The sequence below is a fragment of the Herpailurus yagouaroundi genome, unplaced genomic scaffold, assembly GCF_014898765.1.
Source record: "Herpailurus yagouaroundi ecotype Mexico unplaced genomic scaffold, PumYag 215, whole genome shotgun sequence".
Taxonomy (NCBI): domain Eukaryota; kingdom Metazoa; phylum Chordata; class Mammalia; order Carnivora; family Felidae; genus Herpailurus; species Herpailurus yagouaroundi.
Window position 1 is genome coordinate 5,173,885 of NW_024412446.1, and position 24,674 is coordinate 5,198,558.

Sequence of the window (24,674 nt, forward strand, 5' to 3'; positions counted from 1 at the left end):
AATTATATTAACATGAGGTCATAAGGGAGGGTCCTAATTCAATCTGACCGGTGTCCTTAGGAGGAGGAGGAGGAGGAGGAGGAAGACATTAGGACACACGGATACCCATGCCCACAGGGACCACATGAAGACATAGGGAGAAGACAGTCACCTGCAAGCCAAGGAGAGAGGCCTCAGAAGAAACCAGGCCTGCCGACACCTTGGTCTCGAATTTGAACGCTAGCCTCCAGAACGGTGAGAAAATTAATTTCAGCTGTCTACGCCAGCCAGTCTATGGCACTTTGTTGTTCTGGTGGCCCTGGCAGACGAACGCCCCTTCCTTCCCCGCTCGGAAGCCTGCACGGAAACCCCCCAGCTCCACCTGGGTTTGTCAGCCCCCTTCCCACCCTGATAATAATGGCAAAGTCCTTCCCGGTCAGTTCAGCTCAACCTCTACAGAGAGCTACTGGGCCTCTAGAACCTCAACAAGAGACTTGGGGTCTCTGCTCAAAAGGAATGTTAGCAGTATCTCAAAATGATGGTGAGAGAGAAGCCATTTCTAAAGAGACTAGATTTTGCTGACGCCAAAGCTTGGTGAATCTAGAATTATCAGGATGATGTTTTGTAAACATCATAAGCATGTGTGTGTGTGTGTGTGTATACATACATATATATGTATATATGTATAAAACAGTCTAAGTAAATTATTTGTTTCTTGTGTTCTCTGAATAGTAATATTTCAATTTTAAAGGAAAGCGTATGTGCAATCCAGCCAGAGACATTTGAAACCGCTAAGGCAATTTTTGTTTACTCAGAACTGTATTTAGTGTGGTTATAGTACAAATGTAAAAGTTATTTTACCTAAAAAGTGAATGGTTAACAAGGGAAGAGATCAGCAGTTAGCTCTGGAACCACGGGCGTGTGCCAGTGTCTGATCCTGGGGCAGGCCACCTCTGTGGCCAGGAGCACCCACTAACTGAGCAAGGTATTACCAGTTTCTCCATGCCAGACAGTATTTCTGGTTACTTGAAACTCAGAGCAGACTCCTTCCCCTCAACTGTGGTCGGTTTGAGAAGGGGGGCCCCTACCACTCCTGGGACATGTGGGCACCTTGGCTCCGACACCAGCCTCCCTCAGGCTTGGTCAGGACTGGAGCTCCCCTCCCGCTTTGAGGCTGGCCGTCCAGGGTCAGGGATGGCGACCGAGGGGCCGGGCGGACACTGCGGCTGAATCTGGCTAAGTGACCCATCTCCAAGCAAAAACCACAGGGGAGGTGGCCCCAGGGTGAACTGCTCCCGGAGGGACCAGGCCCTTGATGGGATGTGACCGTCCTAACAGAGCCCCGGGTCCCAGATCTGAGTGCCCAGTGAACGTACCTCCTGAACAAAAAGGATTCAGGGGCCACCTGGTCTACCTCCACCCCCAAACAGAGCTGACAGTCTTGATTTTCAAGTGAGAACGTGGGCTTCAGAGGCAAACTGTTGGGGATTAGGAAAACAAAACTTAATTGCTTCCACATCTGGAAACCAAATCCGGCAGCCAGCCCCAAGAATTCCAGGCACGTCAGCTGATGGAGAAGCTGCAGGTCGAGGGAGGGGCTTCCTGTGAGCGGAGTCCCCCCCCACGCACCTACCCGAATCCACAAGACAGGTCCACGTCATGTGGCCAGGTGGGAGAAAGGAAAGGAAGGGGCCACACAGGAGCACGTACCAGGCGGCATCTACTGTGTGCTATACTGAGGTGGTCTCGTTTTCTTCCCCCAAAATCTCTGCAAGTAAACACGGTCTCCTCCTTACAGGTAAGGACCCAGGGTCCAGAGAGTTGAACTGACCTTCCCCCAAAGTTAGGCTGCCATTTTTCTCTCCAGCCCTGTTGTCACGCAGGATAGAGCCACGTGAACCCGAAACAGGAACCCCCGGACATCAATCACCCCATCTGAATTCTCAGAAAAGACTTCCCAAGCCCCCCCCCGGGAAGCGTCAGCTCCCACCCAGCCACGGGCCCTACTGCTCAGGAAGCCACAGCCAGGTGTCGAGCAACCCAAATGTCAAAGGCGAATTAACAGGCTGCAAGTTGAAAGGGGCGCACATCAAGGGTTCTCCTGGCTCTTTGAACAGGCAGCTATTTTGGGCTACAAATTATAGCTTTTAAAGATGTGGCTGTTTGAAGTGAGGGCTTAATGACTCACACAGTCAAGAGTTTGTGGGGGCTCGCTTTGGGGGCTCCATGTTTTACCATCACGATAAGAGCGTAAAGAAAGAGGGGCTTGGGATGGGCCAGCAGTGGCCCAGGTCAGCTCTCCTGCCTCTCACAGTCCACCAGGTGGACCGAGCCATATTCCTTCATGGGACGCCCTCAAATGAGGGGACGTGAACTTCCCAGGAAGAGGCTATGATCTTTCTGCTCCAAGGAGAGCACATCTGAACAGAGCTGACCAACAGGCCAGAGTTGGGCAGGTCCCTACCTCATCCCCTTCTTTGCACAGAAAGCTTCAGGTTTGCAGGGCGTCTGGGTGGCTCAGTCTGTTAAGTATCTGACTTCGGCTCAGGTCATGATCTCAGTTTGTGGGTTCGAGCCCCGCGTCGGGCTCTGTGCTGACAGTTCAGAGCCTGGAGCCTGCTTCGGATTCTGTGTCTCCCTTTCTCTCTGCCCCTCCCCTGCTTTAGCGCGCGCTCTCTCTCTCTCTCTCTCTCTCTCTCAAAATAAATATTATATTTAAAAAAAAAAGCCTCAGATTTGCAAGGCCAAGCAGAGTGCCAGCATTTACCCACAACTAATGGCCAGAGCTTCTGGGGCAGACAGACTGGGATGAGGCAGGCCATGGGCGAGGCAACTCTTCCGCACCCCCCCCCAGCCCCCTGCCAGAGCCTCTATTTTTATGATCTTTGGGCACCTCCCATCATGCCAGAACCCCAGCAGTGCTCCCAGCAGGCCCCAGTCAGATGCTCCCTGTCCTCTGCCTCTGCCAGGTCCAGCTCCCCAGGCCGGAGGTCCCAGGGCTGCCATCTCACACAGGCACCAGAGCACAGCTTGGGGGCGCCACGGGCCAGGCAGGTGGAGCCGCCTCAGGTCCCTTCCCGGGCTCTCCCGCAGTAGGAACAGGTAAGGGCTCTGGGTCCAGCCACAAGCCATAGCCCGGGGCGCAGAGGGCAAGAGGTCCCCAGGGCGAGTACAAGGCCACCGATGGTCCATGAACTTTGGCCCTGTCAAAGCGCCCATGAGCTCCCCAATGGCCACAAGACCAGGCCCTGTCTCAGACAGGCACACGTAGTCAGTCCCATCCGGCTGGTCTCAGCCTCCCCTCCCTTGTCCTCCAAGCTCCTGCCCAACGTTATCATGCTTTGACGCGTGCTGCTCCTCATGCCTGAAACAGTTTCTCCCCATGCCACAAAGGCCTGTCCCTAAAGAAGCCCCCCGTCAGAAAGTCACTGCACCCGGGAGGCCCATCCTTCCCCTCCCAGCCCAGAGCTGAACTCCGGGGGCCCTCCAGGCATCGCTGGGCATGAACCTCGGGCCCCTTCTCTGTCCCCATGACTCTCTCCCCGGGACACGGGGCGAGGCGACTGTACCCTACCCAGCGAGGAAATCTTTCCACCCCAGCCTTGGCACAAGAACCCACAGATTCCCCCTGTCCCCAGCCAGGAGCCGTGTGGTAGCCTTGCTCCCTGGGCAGGAGGCTGCGTCCCAAAGGGGCCACCACGCCAGCTGCTGCAGGCTCTCTGTAGGAAAGGCTGTGCCCAGACCCCGGCCCGGTTTCTCGTGGGGCTGGGTAATTCTCACACCGCTCGCCGCGCGCCAAGGACAGACGCCCACCCTCGTGCCAGGGCCACGTACGACCTCATCTGACACCATACACGATACTGAGGGAGTCGGCCGCTGGCTTCCGTCAGGATCTCAGGAGGGAGAGAGGCAGAGAGACCTCCGACGAGAACACGGCTTGAAAGCGCCGCCTTCCTGGGGAGTCTCCGTCCGGCCAGCATCCCTTGCTGAGGCCCTGCTCAGGGCCGCCCACTTCCGGCTGGGTGTCCCCACGTGGCCTCAGCCAATGCCTCAAACTCGGCCCGCTGCTCTCTCAGCGAGCGGCCCACCGCATCGACCTCACCCCCCGAAGGTGCGGAGGTCCTGACCGCCGGCCCCACTCCTTCCCCGAGGCCAGCCGCGCTGCCCGACACATCCTGCTCACCCGGGCCCCTGCGCCTCCACCCCTGCAGTTCCCGGCCCCGAGCTCCTCCGTCTGTCTCAGGGCGTGCACCCCAAGGAGACAGAAGGTGGTCTTAAACAGTCGAGGGAGACCAGGAAAGAACACCTCCCTTAAGCACCTAGCACGTGCCAGGTGTTTTTGTGCATCAGCCACCATAGAGAGGAGAACACTCGGGCTCAGAGAAGTTGGGTAACCTGCAAAAGGTCACAGAGCCGGCAGGGCTGGGATGTGAACAAGGTCTGACCTGGATGCAGCAAGAAGGGTATAGACAACAGGTTGAACCTTGCAGGCCACGGGCCCAGGGGTCAGCAAGGCTAAAGAATGTGGGCTTGAGCTGCCGCCCCCACAGCCCACTAGGCCCCAGACCCCTGTCGGCTGAGGTTCCTAGGGCCCATGCCACCCTGGCCATGAGGCAGAGCCCCCTCCCCTTTCCCTACGCAGGGAGCTTCAAAGAGGCTACACGTGGGAAGATTTTACAGGAAGGGAGAGGGGAGAGATGGGGAAGAAAATTGCTAAAGGGAAACACACGTGAAAATGAAAACTCGGGCACAGTGGGAGGAGGAGGGAAGGAAGGAAAAGGTGATGTTCGAGGATTATAAACGGAGTCAAGAAGCCCAGATAAATTATACCCCCCTCCCTCTGCTACCTTGGGAAGGCCAGTAACTCACTCTCTGCCTTCACCTCCCTCTCAATCGAGCTGGAATGGGACGGCGTGACCTTAGAGGATACCCAGCAAGAGAGAAACGGAGAAAGAGGCCTCACGCCCAACCATGACAACTGTACAGCCACGACCCGCATTCGATAGGGGAAGAACTTGAGGCTCAGAGAGGTTGCTCTACTTGCCCCAGGTCACACAGCTCGTGCGCGGTAAAGCCGGAACCTGAGCCCCGGTCTGCCTGGTGTCCAACCTCGTCCCCTTGAATCACATCACAGGGAGTGTCCCTTCACACGACCTTCCCACCACTACAAGGTGGCTCTCCTCCCCTCCCCGAAGAAACTGGGCAAATCACACAAGTTATCTAGAGGTTCCTTAGTTTCTGCGCTTCCTTAAATCCCAGAGGCCTTCGATTTAAAAAAATTTTTTTTTTTCAACGTTTATTTATTTTTGGGACAGAGAGAGACAGAGCATGAACGGGGGAGGGGCAGAGAGAGAGGGAGACACAGAATCGGAAACAGGCTCCAGGCTCTGAGCCATCAGCCCAGAGCCTGACGCGGGGCTCGAACTCCCGGACCGCGAGATCGTGACCTGGCTGAAGTCGGACGCTCAACCGACTGCGCCACCCAGGCGCCCCAGGCCTTCGATTTTTAAGACACGCTGTTATTCTGAGTACACCAGGAAAGAAACGGTGCCGCCAGAGAGGACAGCACGCCAGCGAATGTACAACACACACCAACCAAAGATGTTAAAACGTGGGGGGAGAAAGTGTCTGAGCGTCTGTAGAATACGGTGTGAGTGGGGAATGGGGACTCGGTCACTGGTCTTTAGACTGCGTGTGACACGAAGGGGAGAGGACATCTCCACGCACGCACGTGCACTCACTCACGCACACCCGGCTGCTACGGGACCCTTCTCTGTTGGTAAGCGACGCAGTCTGGCAGGTAAGCCCGGCCTGTCAACAAGAACCCTTGTTTCGCCAGGAGTACGTCGCAGTGGCAGGCAGAGGCCGTCCTGACCGCCACGCACCCGACAGCAGGCCCGGCCAGCCTCGCCTCCGTGGAGCGGCCCACCTCTCGGCGGCCAGGCCCGGTGAACAGGTAGGCTCGCCCCTTGGAAAACCACCAAGGGCAGTCACCCGATGCGGCACGTGGCTGCACAGTCCACACCTTTCTGGCCCCTCTCCTGCCCTCCTGGGGCCTTGTAGGCAGAGGCTGGGGGCTGGTGGCGGCACGGGGGCACACCGCCCCAAGCTGGCTCCCCGGCCGGGCACAGGCGGACAGACGGGTAGGCCCCGGGCTGCAGGTGAAGGGGTGAGGGGTGAGGGGTGAGGGGTGAGGGGTGAGGGGTGAGGGGTGGGCCCACCCCGGCACAGCAGGCAGGGCAGGACAGGAAGGGTAAAGCCCCGCACCACGCCCCAGGGAGATGCCTGTCACCTCGGAACACGCTTTGCATAGCATTCACAGACTGCCACCGCCAGTCACTTCGCTCCGGCCCCAGGGTCCGCACCTACAGAGGCTGAGTGGGGCTATTTAAAAGACACAGGGACACAGGGACTGAGGAAGAGTGGAGTTTTGCTCCTCCCGTCAAGGCCCGTCTGATAGCAGAGTTTCTTCTCTACTGCTTTCCTGTCTCTGCAAAAAATCCCGCGAGGTGCTAAGGTTATCAGTCACAAGGATCCAACCAATAGAACTAAAAATAACAACTCACTCACACGCCAGGCACGGTTTCAAGTGCTTTTCGTACATTTACGCGCCTCACCCTCGCCTTGCACAGGAGGAACGGGAGGCGCAGAGAGAGGACAAACGGTTCGCCCGAGATTCCGGGCAGGGGCAGGATTTGAACGCAGGCCGCCTGACTCCGGAGCCCAGCCTCCGGGGCACCACAGCACCCTGCCTCTCTAGCTAGCTCACCACCCACCAGGTGCCAACCAAGCTAGTGTCCGAAACCGCTCTGGGCCTCTTAGGTGGCAGGGGCCCAGTTTCTCTTCGCCATCGCCCTACGGAGGCTCAGAGAGGGGAGGCAGCTTGTCTGGAGTCCCAGAGCGAGCAAGCCGCAGAGCCAGGGTCTCAACAGAGAGCAAAGAAATGTTCTTCTACTTGAAGAAACCAGGCCCTGGGTGGCTGAGCATGAGAGGAAGGCACCGGTGTTTTGAGGTGGGTATTTCTCCCAGGAAAACCAGCAAGGAAAATCCTACTCCTGTGGGCTCTCCTGTCTGAAGAGAGAGACAGAAGTTCGGTGCAGGGCAGACCTCGCCCACCAACCCCACTCAATGACCCTCTTACCCCCAAGTCTGCTGCAGACCACACTGGCTACTGGAAACGCAGGTTCCCTTTCCACGCAGTTAGGCTTTCAGAGAGCGGCGGGGCGGGGACAGATGACTAAGAGAGAGAGAGCTCCCTCCCACTCTCCCACACTCCAGTTCTGTTCGGGCCTTCCTCTTTTTGGTCCCTTAAAAGAGAAAGGCTCCCAGGAGCAGGGCCACAGCTATTAATAATAACTGCCACAGAGTTTTGTTTTCATTTGAATCATGTTTACATCGCTGGGAAAGAACCCACTTGTCTGGGAAGACGAAACAGGTTGAATCAATGAAGAGTATGGCCGACAGTCGGAAAACTTCCCGTTTCTTGAAGGAAGTCAAGAAGCGGGGTTCGAAACGTTGGTGTTACTAGTACCGGCCGGCCAGCAGGGGCTGGGGCCAGAGGTCACGCAGACCCCACAGCTCTGGATCTCCACCCAGACCTCCCGGTTGTCCACTTCCTCCCTGTGCACACACACACACACACACACACACACACACACACACTCTCTCTCTCTCTCTCTCTCTCTCTTTTGGGGACCCAGGCTGGACAGAGCTTAGCCCCAAAGGTGCTGCCCAGGTATGTGAGCGCCTTTGCTAGGCTTCTTAGGAGACCAGGGCAGAGAACTGGAAGTGAAGGAAGGCTTGGGCACCCTGGGGCCCGGGGAGGTCGGGAGCCCAGGGAGATGCCTGGGGCTGGCCAGAGCATGGGTCATGAGCACTGGACTTGCTACACTCCCACTAGTGTGGACCCATGGGCACAGGGAGACGGCCCCAGCTCTGCCTGCTCACGCACCGCCGTGCACAGGTCACCCAGGCAGTTGCGCTCATAAGATTTGTGTGGTGGGAATAACATCTGGCAAGAAGGGTTTCCGCATTCATGGGGACAGGCTTCTCTGACCTGACCCCGCCTGGGGGCAGGAAAGTCCACGGCAGCGATGGCCACATGCAGACACTTCTCCTCAAGAAATGCCTCGGTGCCCAGACCCGTCAACAGCAAGGGTTTGGAGAGAGCAGAGCAACGAAATGTGTTTTGTGCCTGTGGATTTCTACTCTCAACTGTGCTGTTCATCTCGTGGGGTCTGGGCGCTCCCTCGGCAGCATGATATGCCCCCAGTCTGAACATGTGCCGCCTGCCCCTGCCCGGCTCCCTCTCCAATCACAGCAGCCTCCCTGCACTTCCGCGGACGCACCTCGCCAGCCGTGGTCCTACCTCAGGGCCTTTGCAGGTACTGCTCCCGCTGCGTGAACGTCTTTTGTCAAGCCGCCACTTCTCAGCAAGGACTTCTCTGCTCATTCTGTTTAAGTACACAACACCCACTGCCCGGCTTTCTCTCCTGCCACCCCACACGCTGCACATTCTACCTGCTTGACGGCCATCACGTGAGCTCCTTGAAGGCAGGGACTGTTGCTGTCATTTGCTGCCATATCTCCAGCCCCAGCACAGAGTCTAGCACAAATCAGAGGCTCAAGCACTGTGCCGGGCAGTGTGCTGGGTGGGGGCTGGGCAAACAGAAAGGGGGAAGGGCCTGTGCCCCGGAATGCCGTCTGAGAGAGGAGACTACCACACCGCATCGGGGAGATGTGATCATACAATGTCCAGGGAGACACAAGGTGGGCCCGACAAATCACATGGCCGTCTCGTTGTGCCCAGCTGGCAATGGGGACTCTCCATGCCAGGCAAAGCCAAGGCACGGTGCCCCACTGCCAACTCCAGGCAGCAGGCAGACCAGATAAAGATGCGTCCTGCTGAGCTCTGTTCCGGGAGACCGAGCACAGAGCCAAAGAGTGGGCACCCTCCGTCCAGGCTGTCCCTCCCCCATCCGAGGTCCTGAGATGCCTGCCTTCTAGGAATCGCTCACCTGTTATTTTATTGGGAACCTTTCTCCCTCCTCCCTACCCACAGCTAAAATATATACACGGAAGTGAAATGGTGAGCGAGATCAGTTGTGAAACATCCCTTGGCATAACATGGCACCTCAGAAGAGGGACAGCCAGCCCTAGGAAAGGAAGTTTCTAGCCACCTAGAGGGAGAGGGGGAGAATGCGGGAAGGTGAAAGCCAGGAGGGCTTCAGGTGAACAGCTGAAGGGAAAGCCCAGGACATGGGGCAGCTGGTCCCACCAAGTAGGAAGGGGGCTAGTAGGCTATGAAGGGGCCAGTGTGCTTGGGGTGGGGAGGGGCACAGTGCTCTGAAGAGACGGAAGGATGGGGGAGCAGGGGGGGCCAGTCGGCAAGACCTCAAGCTGCAGCCCAGGGCCTCCCCAAGGCAGGCTGCTCCAGGCCTCCTGATTTCTGGTCTTTTCTTCCCTTACTTGACCTAAAGTCCTTCTCAAGGACAGGCTCTAGGTAGTCTCTCCTGCTGGTCTTCCTTGGGGCAAAGGTCACACCTCCAGGCCTGTTCATCAGGCCTGGCTAGTCAGGTCCCTGCCCCAGGCAGCCTTATCTCTCTGCTGGCCTTAGTCAACCACCCCTCCCCCTCCACTAAAGCCCAGGGTCCCCCAAACAACAAAGCTGGTCCCCAGAAGGCATTCTCCGAACTGTGATATCTACCCACGAGTGCCAAGTCCTTCCTGGGCCTTCCCCCTTTCCTCCAGGCCACACACCCCTCCCAGTGAAGTCACAGGAACCTCAGAGACAACCCAGATCAATGTGCCTGAGGGCTCAGGGGAGTTGGACAGGTAACAATTCCACCCAGGTTTTCAGTCTCCTAGAGCCTGCAAACACCTTAGGGACAGGGAAGTGTCCCTGTGTAACAGCCCCTGGGCACATAAGCAGCATTTCATGAATGCCAGCTCAGCAGGGTTAAGGTTTGGGCCAGTCTATCTGGGTAAGCTGGTGCCTGGCTTATGGCAAGACCCCAGTCAATGGCAATGACCCAAGGACTCCACCAAGGCTGAGCTGGATAGTTACAGAGACTCTTACAGCAAAGGTCTGATATACACATAATTGGTAACCTCCCCCTCTTTGAGACTCCCTTCTCCCTAACCTGGCAGCTACGTTTCATCAGGGGAAGGACCTGGGGATGCCCCAGGGGATGTGCCCACACCACCCCTTTCCCTGGAACCCAAACAATTAGCACCTGCCACCACCAAGGGAGGAGAGGTGAACCATCAGAAACCATCCCAGGGGGTTGTCAAAACAGCAAATGAGTGCAGGAATCCAGCCCCCTAACAATGCTTTGAGGAGGAGGCCTATAAATAAGTCAGACAAGGAACACTGACTGGCATATCTGTCAGGGTGAGTGATGTGTCACCTACAGCCATCTGTGGGAGAACGGGGCTGGGGAGAGGGACAAATGGTGGAAGAGGTACGCTGGAGGCTGTGCAAGGATGAGAAGGAATAAAGTCCAGGGCTGAGTAGGGACCAGGTTCCTATAGCACAGACATGGTTCTCCAGAGGCTGCTCGCCAAGGCCTCAGAGCCGCCTGTGGCCCGCAGAGAAGCGGCTGTGACAACGGCCAACTACTACCTGGGCCGACCGCAGGCTTTCGGGGCCGGAGGGCAAAGAGCTGGGAGTCCGCAAATACCTCCGGCCTGGGCGACGTCACGGCTGCGAAGGGGCAGGGCCCTGGTCCCAAACCCCGAACGAGGCTGGCTCTCCCTCTTGCCGGGCAGAGCCCCTCGGAGAGGCCAGGGAACCCGGGCACAGGCGCGGTGCAGCCGCCGAAGAGCTACGGAAAAACTTCGCCGGCGCACAGCCCCCTGCGGGACTCGGCGGAGCCAAGGGCAGAGAGCTGGAACAACACCGGTCCCGGAGGAGCAGGCGCGCTGGGAGCGGAGGTGGGACGCGGAGGCGCCTGGCTCACTAGATCCCCCTAAAAACACTTTTGGAAACTGCGCCGAAGAAGCGGCCCCTTCTCCCCGGGCCCGGGGGCTAGCCCTGCCCACCCCCGCACCTGGGAGCCCGCAGAGGACCCGGAGGGGACAGCGGCTTCTCTTCCGTGGCCCAGCGAGCGAGGACGCAGGTAACCCGACCTCCCCGGCCAGGGCCGAGAGGGCGGATACTCCCGGGGCGGGAGCGGGCGCCTGGGCTGCGGGCGAAGTTCCGCGCTCTGGCAACTTCCCTGGCCCCGGGACGGCGGGCCGGGCCAGGTGCGCGTCGCCGGAGCCCCGCGAGCCCGAGCCCCTCGGCCGCCGCTTACCTGGCCCCCGGAGGCGGGCGGGGTGCGCATCCCCCGTCCGGCGGCGAGTCGGTGCGCTGCGGAGGGGCAAGGAGCGGGCGGGCGCTGGTCGGCGGGGCGGGCGAGAACGCGGCGGGCAGCGCGAGGAGCGCAGGGACGATCCCCGCCGCTCCGTGGCCGCTCGCTCGCTTTCGGCTCCAGTTGAAGGCGCCGGCCCCGCCCCCACCCGCGCCCGTTGCCGGGAGACCCGCGTGGGCCGAAGGGCTCTTTGTATCAAAGCTGCCGTGACATCACGAGGCGCCCGGGCCCGGGGATCGTAGGGGCGGGGCCTCGCGCCGGGGGCGGGGCCGGAGGAGGAAGCCGGGTCTGGGAACCCGAGCCGCGGGGGGCGGGGCCCAGGTAACCCCGCCCCCTAAGGTAGGGGCAGGTGGCAGCCGCGGCGCGGACCAATGGCCGCGCGGGCTCGGGCGGGCCCAAGCTCCTCACCCGGGAGGGCGCCTGTGGAGGTGGGGCTCGCCCGGGCCCGCCCGAGCCCGCGTCGCAAGGTTACTGCCGCCCAGGTTTGCGCGGCCCGGACCCTGGGTATTCCAGGACACCGATTCTGTAAATTCACACGCCTGCCTGGCGGGCGCCGTCGCTGCCGCTGCCCTGCCCAGGCCACTCTCACTGTTTGCGGTCACCGTCCTGTGAGATTCCCGGCTAGCGCTTCCGCGCTCACATTTGCGGACCCGAAGGAAGCCCTGCCAAACTCCCAGCCCCCTCGCGCACTACCACCACCATCAGCCCGCGACTGGTGACTCCCAAATTGATTCTCATCCCGAATCGCACTCGCAACTTTCCCGATCTTTGTTGTAAAGTCAAAAGTTGTCTTTATAACCAGCCCAGGAATAAAGAACCAAACGGCAACACGAACTAAGAACAAAAAAGGAAGTATCCCCATATTAAATCCTAGTAAATACAATTTAAGTAAAAAATGTGCCCCCCTCATAACTCCTCACTATGCTCTGGATTAAAGAAAGCAAAAATGTAAAGCGGCAAATATTGCAAAAGTTTCTCTTCAATTCGATGTTACTTGTGCAACTGGGGGTAGGGAGTGGGGGATTTATCTTCGTAATTGTCTGTCCCAGGCTAACATGAAGGCCCTTTTTGCCTTCCCTGAGTCCTCACTGACCAACGCGGTGGGACTGTCGGCAGCTGGGTGCTTTGGTCCAGCTCCAGCACCAACACACACACACACACACACACACACACACACACACACACACACACACACACACAGCTTTTCAGCTTTCCTGCCCCCTTCTCTCTGGCTTTTTGCTCTCAACTTCCTTCTCGCCAATATCTCTCCTGCAAATAAATTGCCAGCTGCCTCTCTGTCTACCAGGGGCCTGTCTCTGAGGCAAAGCACCCCACCGAGGCTCCCCAGACCTACAAGGGATTCTCCAAAAGGGACAGCATTAGCTAGAGGAGGGCCTCCTGGCAAGGGCTTTGTGTGAGGGGAGGCTGGAGCAGTGGGGGTGAGGTGGAAACTCGACCACCGCTGGCCCTCTCCTCCTTGCTTATGCCTGGCAGTTCAGAGATCTCTGTGCGGGAGCTCCAGACTGTTTCTCACCCTTGTTTGTGTCCACCCCGACAGTCCCTAATATGCAGAAGGACCGCGGTGTATCATAAAGAACCCTGGCTTTGGAATCACACAGACCTGGGTTTGAATCCTGTTTGCCAGCTGTGAGTCCTAGGACCAGTTATGCAATCTTTCTGAGACTCAGTGTCCTCATTTATAAAATGGGAGTGGTACAATCTGCCTCATGAGTTGTTGGGCACCCTGGCGGAGGGTCCACTTAATTTTAGGAGCTCATCAAAGGTGTGGTGCATGGAGAAGCCCAAGTACCCTAAGCTTTTCCGGGTCCTAGCTCTCGTCCAGCAAAGGTCAGTGAAGAAAAGCAGACCTTGTCAAGTACCCCGCCCCCGTCCTCCTTAGGGGTAGCCTGATGGACATTTCCAAGAGCTCTGTGGAGGGAGCAGTGCTAGTGGTCCCTCTTGATTTTTTCCCCAAAGGTGATGGGGTAGGGAGAGCATCTCCAAGTATCTGTCCTGAAAAGCAGTGTGACAGAGAGGAGGGTCACCAGATGCTGGCATTGAGCGCTTTGGAGTCTGAAGCCTGCCTGGGTCTAGACCTTACCACGGGGCAGTCATTTAATGTTTCTGAGCCCCAGTGTAGAATGGAAACACAACCTCTCCTCTTTCAGTTGTGAGGTTTGAATGAAGTGAGAAAAATAATAGTTCGATGCCTCCCGTGCTGCAGGCATTCAACAAATGGTGGCTTCTAGTTATTCCCAGCAGCACGAATAAGCCCCAGTCTGACTCAATGATTCGGCACATGAGCTCCAGAGCCAGAACCAAGGGTCCTATCTTGGCTTTCCCACCTTATACAGGGACAGCGGGAAGAGCCTAAGCAAGCTTAATTCCCAGTGTCTCAGTTTCCTCGCCTGCAAATTGGAGATAATAGCAGCATGTATTTCAGGATTATTGTGAGGATTGAAATAATCGGGACCCACATAATACTCAGAACAGGCCTGGCACATAACAGGTGCTCCATAAACAGCAGCCATTTTCAATTACCATATGACTAGAGACCGGGAAAAAGTGAGGTGAGGCTTAGAAGCTGAAGCAGCTTGAGGGATGATTTAGAACCCTGACTTTTGGGAGAGGCCCTGACAACTTCCACAGGGTTCGGGGAAGCAGTGATGATTTGGGGGTTGGGGAGGAAGGCTGGCTGTCTTCTGAAATGGGATGTGGAAACTGCGGGCTCCAGCCCAGGCTAGGGCTCCCAGAGGACTCAGTGTTCTCCGTTCAAATGGGGGGGGATGGGAGAGAATTATTATGGAAATATAGTCCTGCCCCCTGAGCACGGCCCCACCTCTGGGGCTGGGGGCAAAGAGGGTCTTGAGTTAGCTACCCTGGTTCCTTAGCATAGCTGGGTTGAAGATGTTATAGAGTCAAAGCACTTTAAGCTCGGAAGGCTCTCGGGATAAATATCTAACATACTCTTCTCCCATTTTATGGATGGGAAGGTAGAGGCTCAGAGAAGGATGGGAATTTGTCCAAAGCCACACAATGAGGTATCAGATCAGCAGGGACTAAAACTTCCCATGTAGAGCCCTCACTTCCTGCTCCTGATCTGGCCGGGATGCTTTACTGAGATGGTATGGCCAGCAGGGGTTGGGGAGTGATGGAGAGTGATGGCGAGTGATGGAGAGTGATGGCGAGTGATGGGCAGTTCATTCCTACGCAGAGCTCACCAGGCGCTGTGAGTCTCCTAAGTGGTCTGACTTGCTATTTCAGAACAACAATCTCATTAAAAACAGAAACCCTCTCCCAGGGAATGTATCCGACAATGATTTGCAGAGGGCAGGTCACTCTGATTAAGTCTTTTTATGTCGTGGCACTGCTTCTGCCATTGTTGATATGACACGACTCGCATGAGGTTGAATGCCAATGCCAGAGAGAAGCGGACAGAATGTTGACAAGCAGGAGTTACTGGCCTCCAGAAACTGATGGGGGTGGAAAACACGTGTTCACTTGGGTGGGCCAGGTGAAGGGAGAGAATACACTAAGTCCTGTCTGTACCACAGCTATCGGCCTACCTCTGTCTACTTCTGCTGTCACCAGGCAGGAGTTAGCTCATCATCAGATGGTGTAGAGAGGCAACGTTTTGTACATGTTTGGGGCCATACGGAGGGACCGGCTGAATATATATGGCATAATTATAACAAGAAAAGAGCTCTCTGAACATTACCCAGTGTTGACATTAGCCAAGCAAATGATGCCAACCAACATCAGCCAAAGGAACAAACAAGGAAACAGCTACGCAAATAATACCAGAACTGAAAAAAGCATTAGAGCACCGGGTCCAGTGGTTCTCAAACTTGGTTCCTCGGAACCTGTGGGTTTTTCTGGAGATTCTGCCAAGGGGCTGGGGGGGGGGGAGGGGCTCCAGGTGAGCAACAAGAATAGCTCCACGTCCATCTGCTTTACGAATAGACTTCCACGTGAGATTTCATGTGAACAAAGAGTTCCGTGGTTTTACATTTGTTTCAAATCACTAGTCTGATATAACCATTCATTTCCTGAACAGGGGAACAAGCCTCAGAGGCAGAAGACAGCTTCTCTCCTCACCATTTCAGTCATTAGCAGAGCCAGGATTAGAGCTGGATCTCATGACTCTCTGTGTAGTGCTAAGACGGACATCTGTCACCAACTACAACTGTCAACATCGGTCAAACCTGGTCATACATGCTGGACATTACTTCTGCCCAAACAACTCCACCAGCTACTTGGTGTGGAAAAGCCCTCTGGGTAGCCAGCTCAGACTCCACCACAAACACCTGTCTTCTCTCCCCTCCTCTTTATTTTTTTAATGTTTATTTTTAATTTTTATTTATTTTTGAGAGACGGAGTCCAGCGGGGGAGGGGCAGAGGGAGGGAGACACAGAATCGGAAGCAGGCTCCAGGCTCTGCGCTGTCAGCACAGAGCCTGATGTGGGGCTCGAGCCCATGACCCATGAGGTCATGACCTGAGCTGAAGTCGGACACTTAACCAACTGAGCCACCCAGGGGCACCATTCCTCTCCTCTTTAGACGGCCCTTGAAATGGTCAGAGAGCATCAGCCCCAACCGGTAAGTCTCAGCTCCGTCATTCCAGAGGACAAATTCAACCTTTGATGACGTACACAGTGGCTTTGGAAAGAGAAGCAGGCAGAACCCTGGGATTGCACAAGTCTCGTAACCCCGAAGGAAAGTTGTTCCCCATCTCCCATTTAGAAACAACAGGAGGGACCCATGACTCTGAGAGCCCTTTCACTCTGGCAGGGGTTTGGCCAGGGGGTCTGCACTGCATCTGGGAAGTGAAGGACATCTGGGACCACTCCTTCCTCTGGAAAGATACGGTTTGGACGGCACGTTGCTAAGGTCCCTTCCCATTCTACGACCCTGGGCTAGCCCGGGAGCAGATCTTGGACCCAGGCTCACGCCTTGGATACGGGAGGCCCTTTCCACTGGAAAACAGCTCAGTGCTGGTGACTGTCCAGGATTCCCGCAGCGCTCTGCCCCAGGCCTGTTTTTCCTCACAATGTCCCGTTGGACGCTATGCAAACAGGGTGGGACGGGGTCTTACCGACTCGCCCCAGCTCAGTGTTCAGAGAGGCCAAGCTCTATTTTTGTCAACCTGGGCACATGTGAACAATGGGTTTTCTTACTCATGCAAACCCTATAGGAGGGGCAGATGGTGAGAAAACCCGGGTTTCCTCTGACTCATTTGACCATCGAAGAGGAGGAGATGGCAGGGGAGGAAGAAGTCAGACAAGGTCCTCTTTGACTTGGATTGGGTGAGCGCAAGGGGTAGAAACGTCTCCTTCCTTCACTCTTGGTAACAGTCAGGTGGTTGCAAACCCATCAGAGCACAAACAGCTCTCCCTTCCTACAAATGCCTTCCCCGCCATCCCCACCTCCTCCCAGCCCAGGCAGCAGTGTCTCTGACTGCTAGAAGTCGGTACTAAGGCAGTGGTTCCCAAACGGCATGCTAGATTCACTTGGGGAACTTAAACGTCAAATGCCCGGGTCACAACTGCATCCAAATGTTTAGGGTAGGGGCCAGGTGTTAGCAGTTTTTAAAGATCCCAAGTGTTTCCAATGCAAGCAAGTTCAGGAATGACTTTGCTAAAGGCCTGTGGACTACAGTGGGGGCCAGGGCTGTCATAGGTGAAGGCATCATCTGTTCATTTGTTCGTTCGTTCATTCATTCATTCATAAATATTCATTGAAGATTTCCTCTGGGCCAGACCCTGTTCCGGGTATTGGAGTACAGCTGTGATCACTAAAATCTCTTCTCGTGGAGCTCCCATTCTACTGGGGAAGTCAGACAGTGAACAAATAAATGAATAAATGATATACTGACACATGCTATGAAGAAAACCAAAGCAGGGTAAGAGATCAGACACCTTGGGGATAGGGGTTCAATTTCATCCTGGACTTAGGCATCAGATTTTCTTTCAGGAAAGGGTAGCTGCACCCCTGCTCAGTGTCCCGGACTTCCTCCTGCTCTCTGGCTAAAAGAGCTTTCACTTGACAGTCCCTGAGGTCCCGCCTCCTGCCTCTCACAGGGCCTCCTGCCTGGCTCTTCCCCTTAAGCAATTTCTTCAGGGCAGGGCCCGGCATCCTCTGTACCAGTGCCCCTGACTCCTCCAACTCCGTGCCAGCAACAACGCCGGACACAGGGTCTATGCAAGGCAAGGGGTCCATCAGGCATCATTTATGAGCAATCCGCAGAGGGATTTTAGGCTTATGGGGTGTGTGAGAGCTCCTGTGAACACTGAAGAGAACCCTAAACTCAGGGTCAGAAGACCTGGCTTTGAGACCTGGCTCTGCCCCTTCCTGGCAAAGAGCAAATCATTTCACTTGTCAGGCCTCAGTTTCCTCTTCAGTCAAATGGGAAGAGTATGACCGATTTGGTAAGACTGGGATCTGCATTAAAAAAGAAAATGTCAGATAACAACAACCAACCAAGCAAAGAAGTACCACAACATGAAAACTCCTCATATAAATGTTTGAGAAATTAAGGTGTGATCATGGCTTCTCTAATATATAAATTTCATTAAAAAATGAATGTAGGGGTGCCTGGGTAGGCTCAGTCGGTGAAGCGTCCAACTCTTGATTTTGGCTCAGGTCATGATCTCACGGTTCGTGAGTTCGAGCCCTGCATCAGGCTCTGTGCTGACAGCATGGAGTCTGCTTGGGATTCTCTCTCTCCCTCTCTATCTGCTCCTCCCCTGCTAATGCTTTCTCTCTCTCTCTCTCTCTCTCTCTCTCTCTCTCTCTCTCTCTCAAAATAACTAAATAAAACTTAATTTATTTTTTTTAAACTGATGCAAAAACTTGGGGATAAAAAGAAAATGTCAAAGACTTTTGGAAAGTGCTTTGCAAATATGAGGACTTTTTCGAAATTCTCATCATCTAGGCCTGTATAGACATGAAATCACAGTGTAAGATGAGATCCAGGAAACAGGCCTGGAGAGAAGAAAGGACTTACCTACGATCACAAAGCTTGTTAATGGCAGAGGATCCACACTGGCCCCAGAAGGAGGAGGTCATTGGGAGGAGACTGGGGATGATAGTTCAGTATCTTGCTTTCTGTGTCTACTTGGCAAACTCCTATTCATCCTTCAAAACCCCACTCAGGTGTGACCTGCCAAGTGAAGCCTTCTGTCTCCTCCAGTGAGAATAAATTAGTCCTTGGCTTCGTGATCTCCGTGCCTTGAACGCAAGCTCCACTACTGTGAGGAACACACTGTGTTGTAAGACTGGCCTCCTATCAGACTCCCTGCCACACTGTAATTCCTGAGAACAGGGCCCATGTCCCTAGTGTCTTTGGACTCCAGCTGCTAACGAGTCTGGCACACAGGAGACACTTGAGGAGTATCTGAGGCCCTGAAGGGGACTGAGGATCACTCACACATAAACAATGGACAGCTGAAGGCCCGATTAGTCATGAATTAGCAGGAATATTCTCTGAAGTTCCTGAGATAGGCATTTAAAAGGAGAGAAACAAGGAAACAAGCAAGGCCTTTATCAAAATCCAATTGTCCTCTTCCCAGAATGCATCAGATCCGGGCTCTGAAGAGACACCCCTCTGCCTAATGCAAGCCCTGAAAGCAAAGAGAGATTATTTCCCTGTAGCTGATTATTAGAACTGCTACCAATTATGGAAGGTCTACTATGGACCCGTCACTTCACTTCTTCTCATTTACTTTAACCCAACCACCCGTGGACGGATGTTACCACACCCATATGAGGTATGGGTGGATGAGGAAACCCGAGGCTCAGGAGGGTTAGACAGCACCAAGACGGCAGCGCTAAAATTTGCACTCAGATCTGCTGGCCCATGTCCAGGCCTTCCTGCTGCCTCTCTTATTGCATAACCAGCTTATTCACAACAACTAGAATTGTCCAGAAAGAGGCAGACGCTAATTACTAGGGATGACAAAAGTCTGTGAGCAAGTAAGGGCCTCCCACGTCCCCTCCATCGTCCTTGGGGAGGTGTGCGTGTCCAGCTCGGAATGATTTTAATCGGTCACACCAGGCCCCTGGACTGACCAACATGCACCCCTGCAATACCCCCTGGGGAGTGTCCTGCCCCTGAGGGTGAGCCGCAGCCACCTGCCCCGCTGACTGTATTAGGGTGCAGGGCCAGGCACCCCCCTGCTGTTGACTTGGCCATTGCTTCCTGCCCCAGTTCCAAACCCAGGGAGAGACGTCCTGACGTTTCCCTGGGTGCCACCAGATGACAGGAGCAGGATGGATGACGCGGAGGGAAGAAGTACTTGTTGCTTCCAAAAATGTGTTTTGCGGCGCCCTCCTCCCACTCTGACAGCAAGAAAGGGCTCTGTGGTCACATCAGCCGGTGAAATTCCTCACCCTTCCTTGGAGATGTCACAGGGCATGTTGGCAGGAGAGAAACCCGTCTGGCTCTGTTGTAACTCAGGGTTTCCTAAGGCTCTCCAGCTTCGACCCTTGTCGTTTACCGTCTAACAACACAGGCACTCAGTATCGTAAGGAATACAATTGGGGAGACGACCTACCAGGCTCCCAGCGCACACACACGCTCAGGCAGGTGCATAAACGCACAATAACTAGATGTTACTTATCTTCATTTCATTAATAGCAAACGCCTACGCAGCACTTACTATGCACCAGGCTCTGTTCCGGTGCTTCACATGCTATTAAGTCCCTCGATCCTCACAACAAACCTAGGAGGTGAGCATTATCCCCATTTTACAGATGGGGAACCCGAGGCTCAACGAGATTACTCGGGGACATACAGCTCGTAAGTGGAGAGCCAGAATTCAAACCCAGGCAGCCGGCTGGGTTGGCCCAACCATGACTCTAGGAAGAAAGGGAGGTTCAGGTCTGTAAAATAACTTCCCCAAAGCAACCACGGTGGAACCAAAGCCATCCACTCATTCACTAGTTTATTCTTTAACTCCAACAACATTTTGCTGAGCAGGAACTGCAGGCCAGGCACCGTGCCGACCACCTGGGGATAGAAGAACGAGATGGAGAGAGCCGCCCGTACAGGCCCCTCTGACCGCAGAGAGCTGGGGTTCTCCACTGAGATGGACACCCAGGGCCGTGCGCTACTGTGGGTCCCTTCCGGTCATTAGCGCATGTGCGTGCTGGCGGGTGAGCTCACCAGAGGGGCCCTTCGCTTGAGATGCTGGGATCCAGACGCCGCCTCGGCTGTCCCGACAGCCCATACACGGTGGGTCAGGGGGTGCACAGTCCCACACCCAGCTCTTCTCACTGCCAGCCCAGGCTCCTTCCTCGGCCCTTGGCTTGGCACTGGGATTGCATTCCCTGCTGGGTCATCCCGCATGTCCTGATGGCAGCCTGCCCACCGTCTGCCCTCAGCGGCTGTCCAGCAGGGTGTGGCCCACGAGGCCCTCTGAGCCCCCTCGCCACGGTCACTGCCCCACCTCACACGCTCCCTGCTTCGCTGTTCCCAGCCTGTAATCAAGACCAACACAAGGGACCCTTCGGGGCGCTGGTATTCACCTCAGGAATGTAGCCCGCTCCTGGGAGGAGAACTTTTAGACAAGGGTGGTAGTGGGGGAAGACAACTGTACATCTTTTTTCAGGTCGGGAAGACGTACACAGAAGGGCTTGTAATTCCACTCTGAAAGCAAACACAGTCCCCTCCAATCATCTCCTCAATTATCTTGGAATGAAAACCACCCAAAACCCACACAAAAAGCAAGCCGTCCCATAAATGACAGAAGCAGGGGCTGTGGGTTCCGCGCTATGAGAAGGCAGGGAGCCGGCAGCCCAGGCCTGGGGGTGGTTCCCGGAGGGCCCAAGGCCAAGGGCTCCCTTAGACCTGCCGAGGAAGGGCCAGACCGCCCCTGAATAAACAGGCCGCCAGCGCTCCTGGAGCTGGTCTCAGGCACGCATACCTCCGTGGCTCCCCTTTCAGGGCTGGGCTCGGCAGAGGGAAACCAAAGGCGCCTGGGCCCAGGACACTGAGCCAGTGTTCCTCCCACTTAGAGGAAAACCGCACCCCTGCAAAGCTCTGTGGCCTCAGTCCGGGTAGGCTGAAGGAGCCGCCGTGTTCAGGTAGACACTGGAGAAGGCTGAGCCCGGAGGAGGCCAGCGGAGGGGAGGCAGGGGGCTACTCTCAGGGTGCCCTCAAAAAGAAACCTTTCTTCCAGGCCAGGCCCCCCCCCCCCCCCGCTGCCCCCACTAGACCACAAGGCCACATTCATGGGAGCGAAGCGCTCTGGTGCCTGGCCAGCCAGGGTTCAAGCCCCAGCTCGGCTCCTTAGGCCCCTAGCTTGCCGACGGTGTTTGTCACTATTTTCAGGAGCCATGTGGACACTGATTCGGTGAACGCTGAACCATTGGTCCTGGGGGTTAAGTTCCCGAAAGCCTCTTTAAAAAAAAAAAATTTTTTTTTTAGTGTTTATTTATTTTTGACACAGAGTGACAGACAGAGCGCGAGCAGGGGAGGGGCAGAGAAAGGGAGGGAGACACAGATCAGAAGCAGGCTCCAGGCTCTGAGTTGTCAGCACAGAGCCTGATGCTGGGTTCTAACACACGAACCGTGAGAACCGTGACCTGAGCCAAAGTCGGACGCTTAACCGACTGTGCCACCCAGGAGCGCCCTCCCTGCTGGGAGCCTCTGATTATAACACTTCTGTCAACCACTCAATACACCCGCTTGTTTGGTGCATGTTTATTTAAAGGCATGTTAGTTAATATATGTTGTTGATTAATGAGCTCATGGAGGGCGGCAGAAAAAGGCACATTGCAGCTTTCTTGCCCTGAGGAACGATAACCAGCATCTCACCACATTTGGGGGTCATTTTATTTATTTATTTATTTATTTATTTTCATTTATTTATTTTTGAGACAGAGAGAGCACACGTGGGGAGGGGCAGAGAGAGAAGGGGACAGAATCCAAAGCAGGCTCCAGGCTCCGAGCTGTCAGCACAGAGCCCGAAGTGGGGCTCGAACTCACAAACTGTGAGATCATGACCCGAGCCGAAGTTGGTCGCTTAACCGACTGAGCCACCCAGGCGCCCCTGGGGGTCATTTTAAATGGCAAAATCACCAACAAAAAAATCCCCAAACACAAAACACAGCGCTAAAAAGACTGCCAACAGGAAGCTGGTTTACAGTCTGAGAAGGCCGAGTAATGTCCTCCTCGCCCTCAGCCGGGCTGACCCCAATTTTTATCACTCAGAGCACGTGTGCGAATGATCACGAAAACACCGCCATATTGAGTTGGGGATTACATACTTTAGCCAGTAGGCAACTTTGCAAATACAGAATGTGCGAACGATGAGGGTCAACTGTGTCCGCGCTCTAGGGTTACTGAGGGGGCGATAAATGAAATCCCGCATGAGGAACACTTAGCACAGTGATAGCTCAATACACACATTTACTGTTACCACTTCTACGACAGGCGAAACATACCACGTCTCGACACCTTTGCCGTTCCCTCAGCCTGGACTGTCTTTCCTTGCGCTTTTCCCATCTAGTGAAGCCCAGGGCCCAGGGGTTTCGAGTTCACCTCAGGGCTGGTTGAACCACACTCTTGCTGCGAGCTGGCTGGGGGCCCTCAGGCCAAGCTGGTTATCCTTTCTCCCCACCACCCCCCCCATCTCCAAGGCTCCCCCTGCTCACTCGCAGCTGATGACCGTACTTAATAGAAGCACCCAGAAGAGAGGGGCCTTCTGTCTCTTCCACCTGGTCTGCACACTCCATGTAGGTACCTCAGCGGCCTTCCTTCCCCCCTGATGCATGGCTCACAGATGGCTTCTACTCAGGCGGGGACCCTGCTCCTCACAGGGTCTTTGCTCCCGCCACTTCCTGCGTCATCAATGGCTCCTTCTCTACCAGTTCATCTCCTTTCCGGATGATGCCCTGGCCTTGAAAACCCCTCCCTAAACACCACAGGGTGGAAAGGAATATGCTAGAGCCACACGGATCTTCACCTTACCTGAACTCTCACGCAGCCCTGAGCCCAGCGGTCTCCCCTTGAAATAGTTTCCTAGCTCAGCTCCTAGGATGCCCACCCTCCTGGCTCCCTCAAGCTCCCTCCAAGCTCCCCAGTCGTGACTGTTTTTGTTGCTGGCACTGGCGTCCTTCCTCAGCCCTGAATGTTGCCCCCACTGTGCGTCAGCCCTCTCTCCTTCTTGTTGCCCCGAGGTGGGAAGGGGGTGGGAGATCTCATCTAACTTGTGGCTTTTTTTTTCATTTTTTATTTATTCTTGAGACAGAGACAGAGCATGAACGGGGGGAGGGTCAGAGAGAGAGGGAGACACAGAATCTAAGCAGGCTCTAGGCTCCGAGCTGTCAGCGCAGAGCCCGATGCGGGGCTCGAACTCACAAACTGTGAGATCATGACCTGAGCTGAAGTCAGACGCTTAACCGACTGAGCCACCCAGGCGCCCCTAACTTGTGGCTTTAAATCCCATCAAATGCTGATGCCCCCCAAAAGTCCATGTCCAGCCTGCCTCTTCCCTGGCCTCCAAACCACGGTATCCAATTGCCTGTGGAGGAGGTTTGCTGGGAGTGTCTTAGGGACCAGGCCTGCAAGGGTGTGAGAGAAGCAGGAGGGGACAGAGGGAGAGAGGGACCGGGATGCCATGCGATGAGCCCTCAGTCAATCCCCCAGTTCGCTCTGAAGCCAGAATGGCCCTTGAAAGAGGCAAGATGGCAAAACCCTTGTGTCCCCACGCGGTCCAGTCATGGGATGCGGGCTGCCTCTGGGAAAGGGGTGTAATCTTGGGCGGAGAGGACCTTGTCTTTCTGCCGGCAGCTAGAGCCCTGGCCCCCCACGCGTAACCGTGGAATGCGTGCGTGGCTGAGCCTCATCAGTAAACCGGGGTTCGTGCAGGGGGTGGGCCTGAGGCCTGGAGGTGGAGAGCGGCGGGCATGTTGGTGGTAATCACAGCTAGCAGTCCCGATGGCCAGCTTCCTGCCCTTGCCTGACCCCCGCCCCCTCCCAGGGCGCGATCAGTTGCTCGCTCACCAGGTTCCCAGGCGCCCGGTACACCTGGAACATTCCACACGTGGCACCGCACGGGGTCCTACGTGTATCTGCCTCCCCTGAGGGCTGAGCGCCTCCGGGACGGACCGCATCATACCTCCGCTCCCCCTGTCCCTGGCCCAGCGTGGGGGGAGCCGAGGTCTGGGGAACTGACCTCAGGTAAACAAATTCTTTTCCATGACTTGACCTTTGAGGGCTTCCGGCAAGGCGCCTCCCCACCTGGCGGGGCTACTTCCTTTGGTCACAAGCCCCGGCCCAGCCTGCGGGGCCCGCCGCCAGCTTTGGCACTGGGTGAGGGGCGCGTCGGCTGGACA

At 55.7% G+C, this 24,674-nt stretch overlaps 1 protein-coding gene across 2 annotated transcripts in view; it reads right to left on the reverse strand.

Moving 5' to 3' along the window:
- Nucleotides 1-24,674, reverse strand: part of RAB11FIP4 (RAB11 family interacting protein 4) — a 118,803-nt gene that overhangs the window by 21,414 nt on the left and 72,715 nt on the right. Inside the window, exon 1 of one of the 2 annotated variants that reach the window (XM_040455282.1) lies at nt 11,277-11,439. The exons of the other annotated variant lie outside the window; for it this stretch is intronic. Within the exon in view, the coding sequence (XP_040311216.1) occupies nt 11,277-11,306 (30 nt within the window). The 5' untranslated portion in view covers nt 11,307-11,439. Of the gene's footprint in view, nt 1-11,276; nt 11,440-24,674 lie in introns of those variants that run through there. 2 annotated transcript variants of the gene reach the window in all.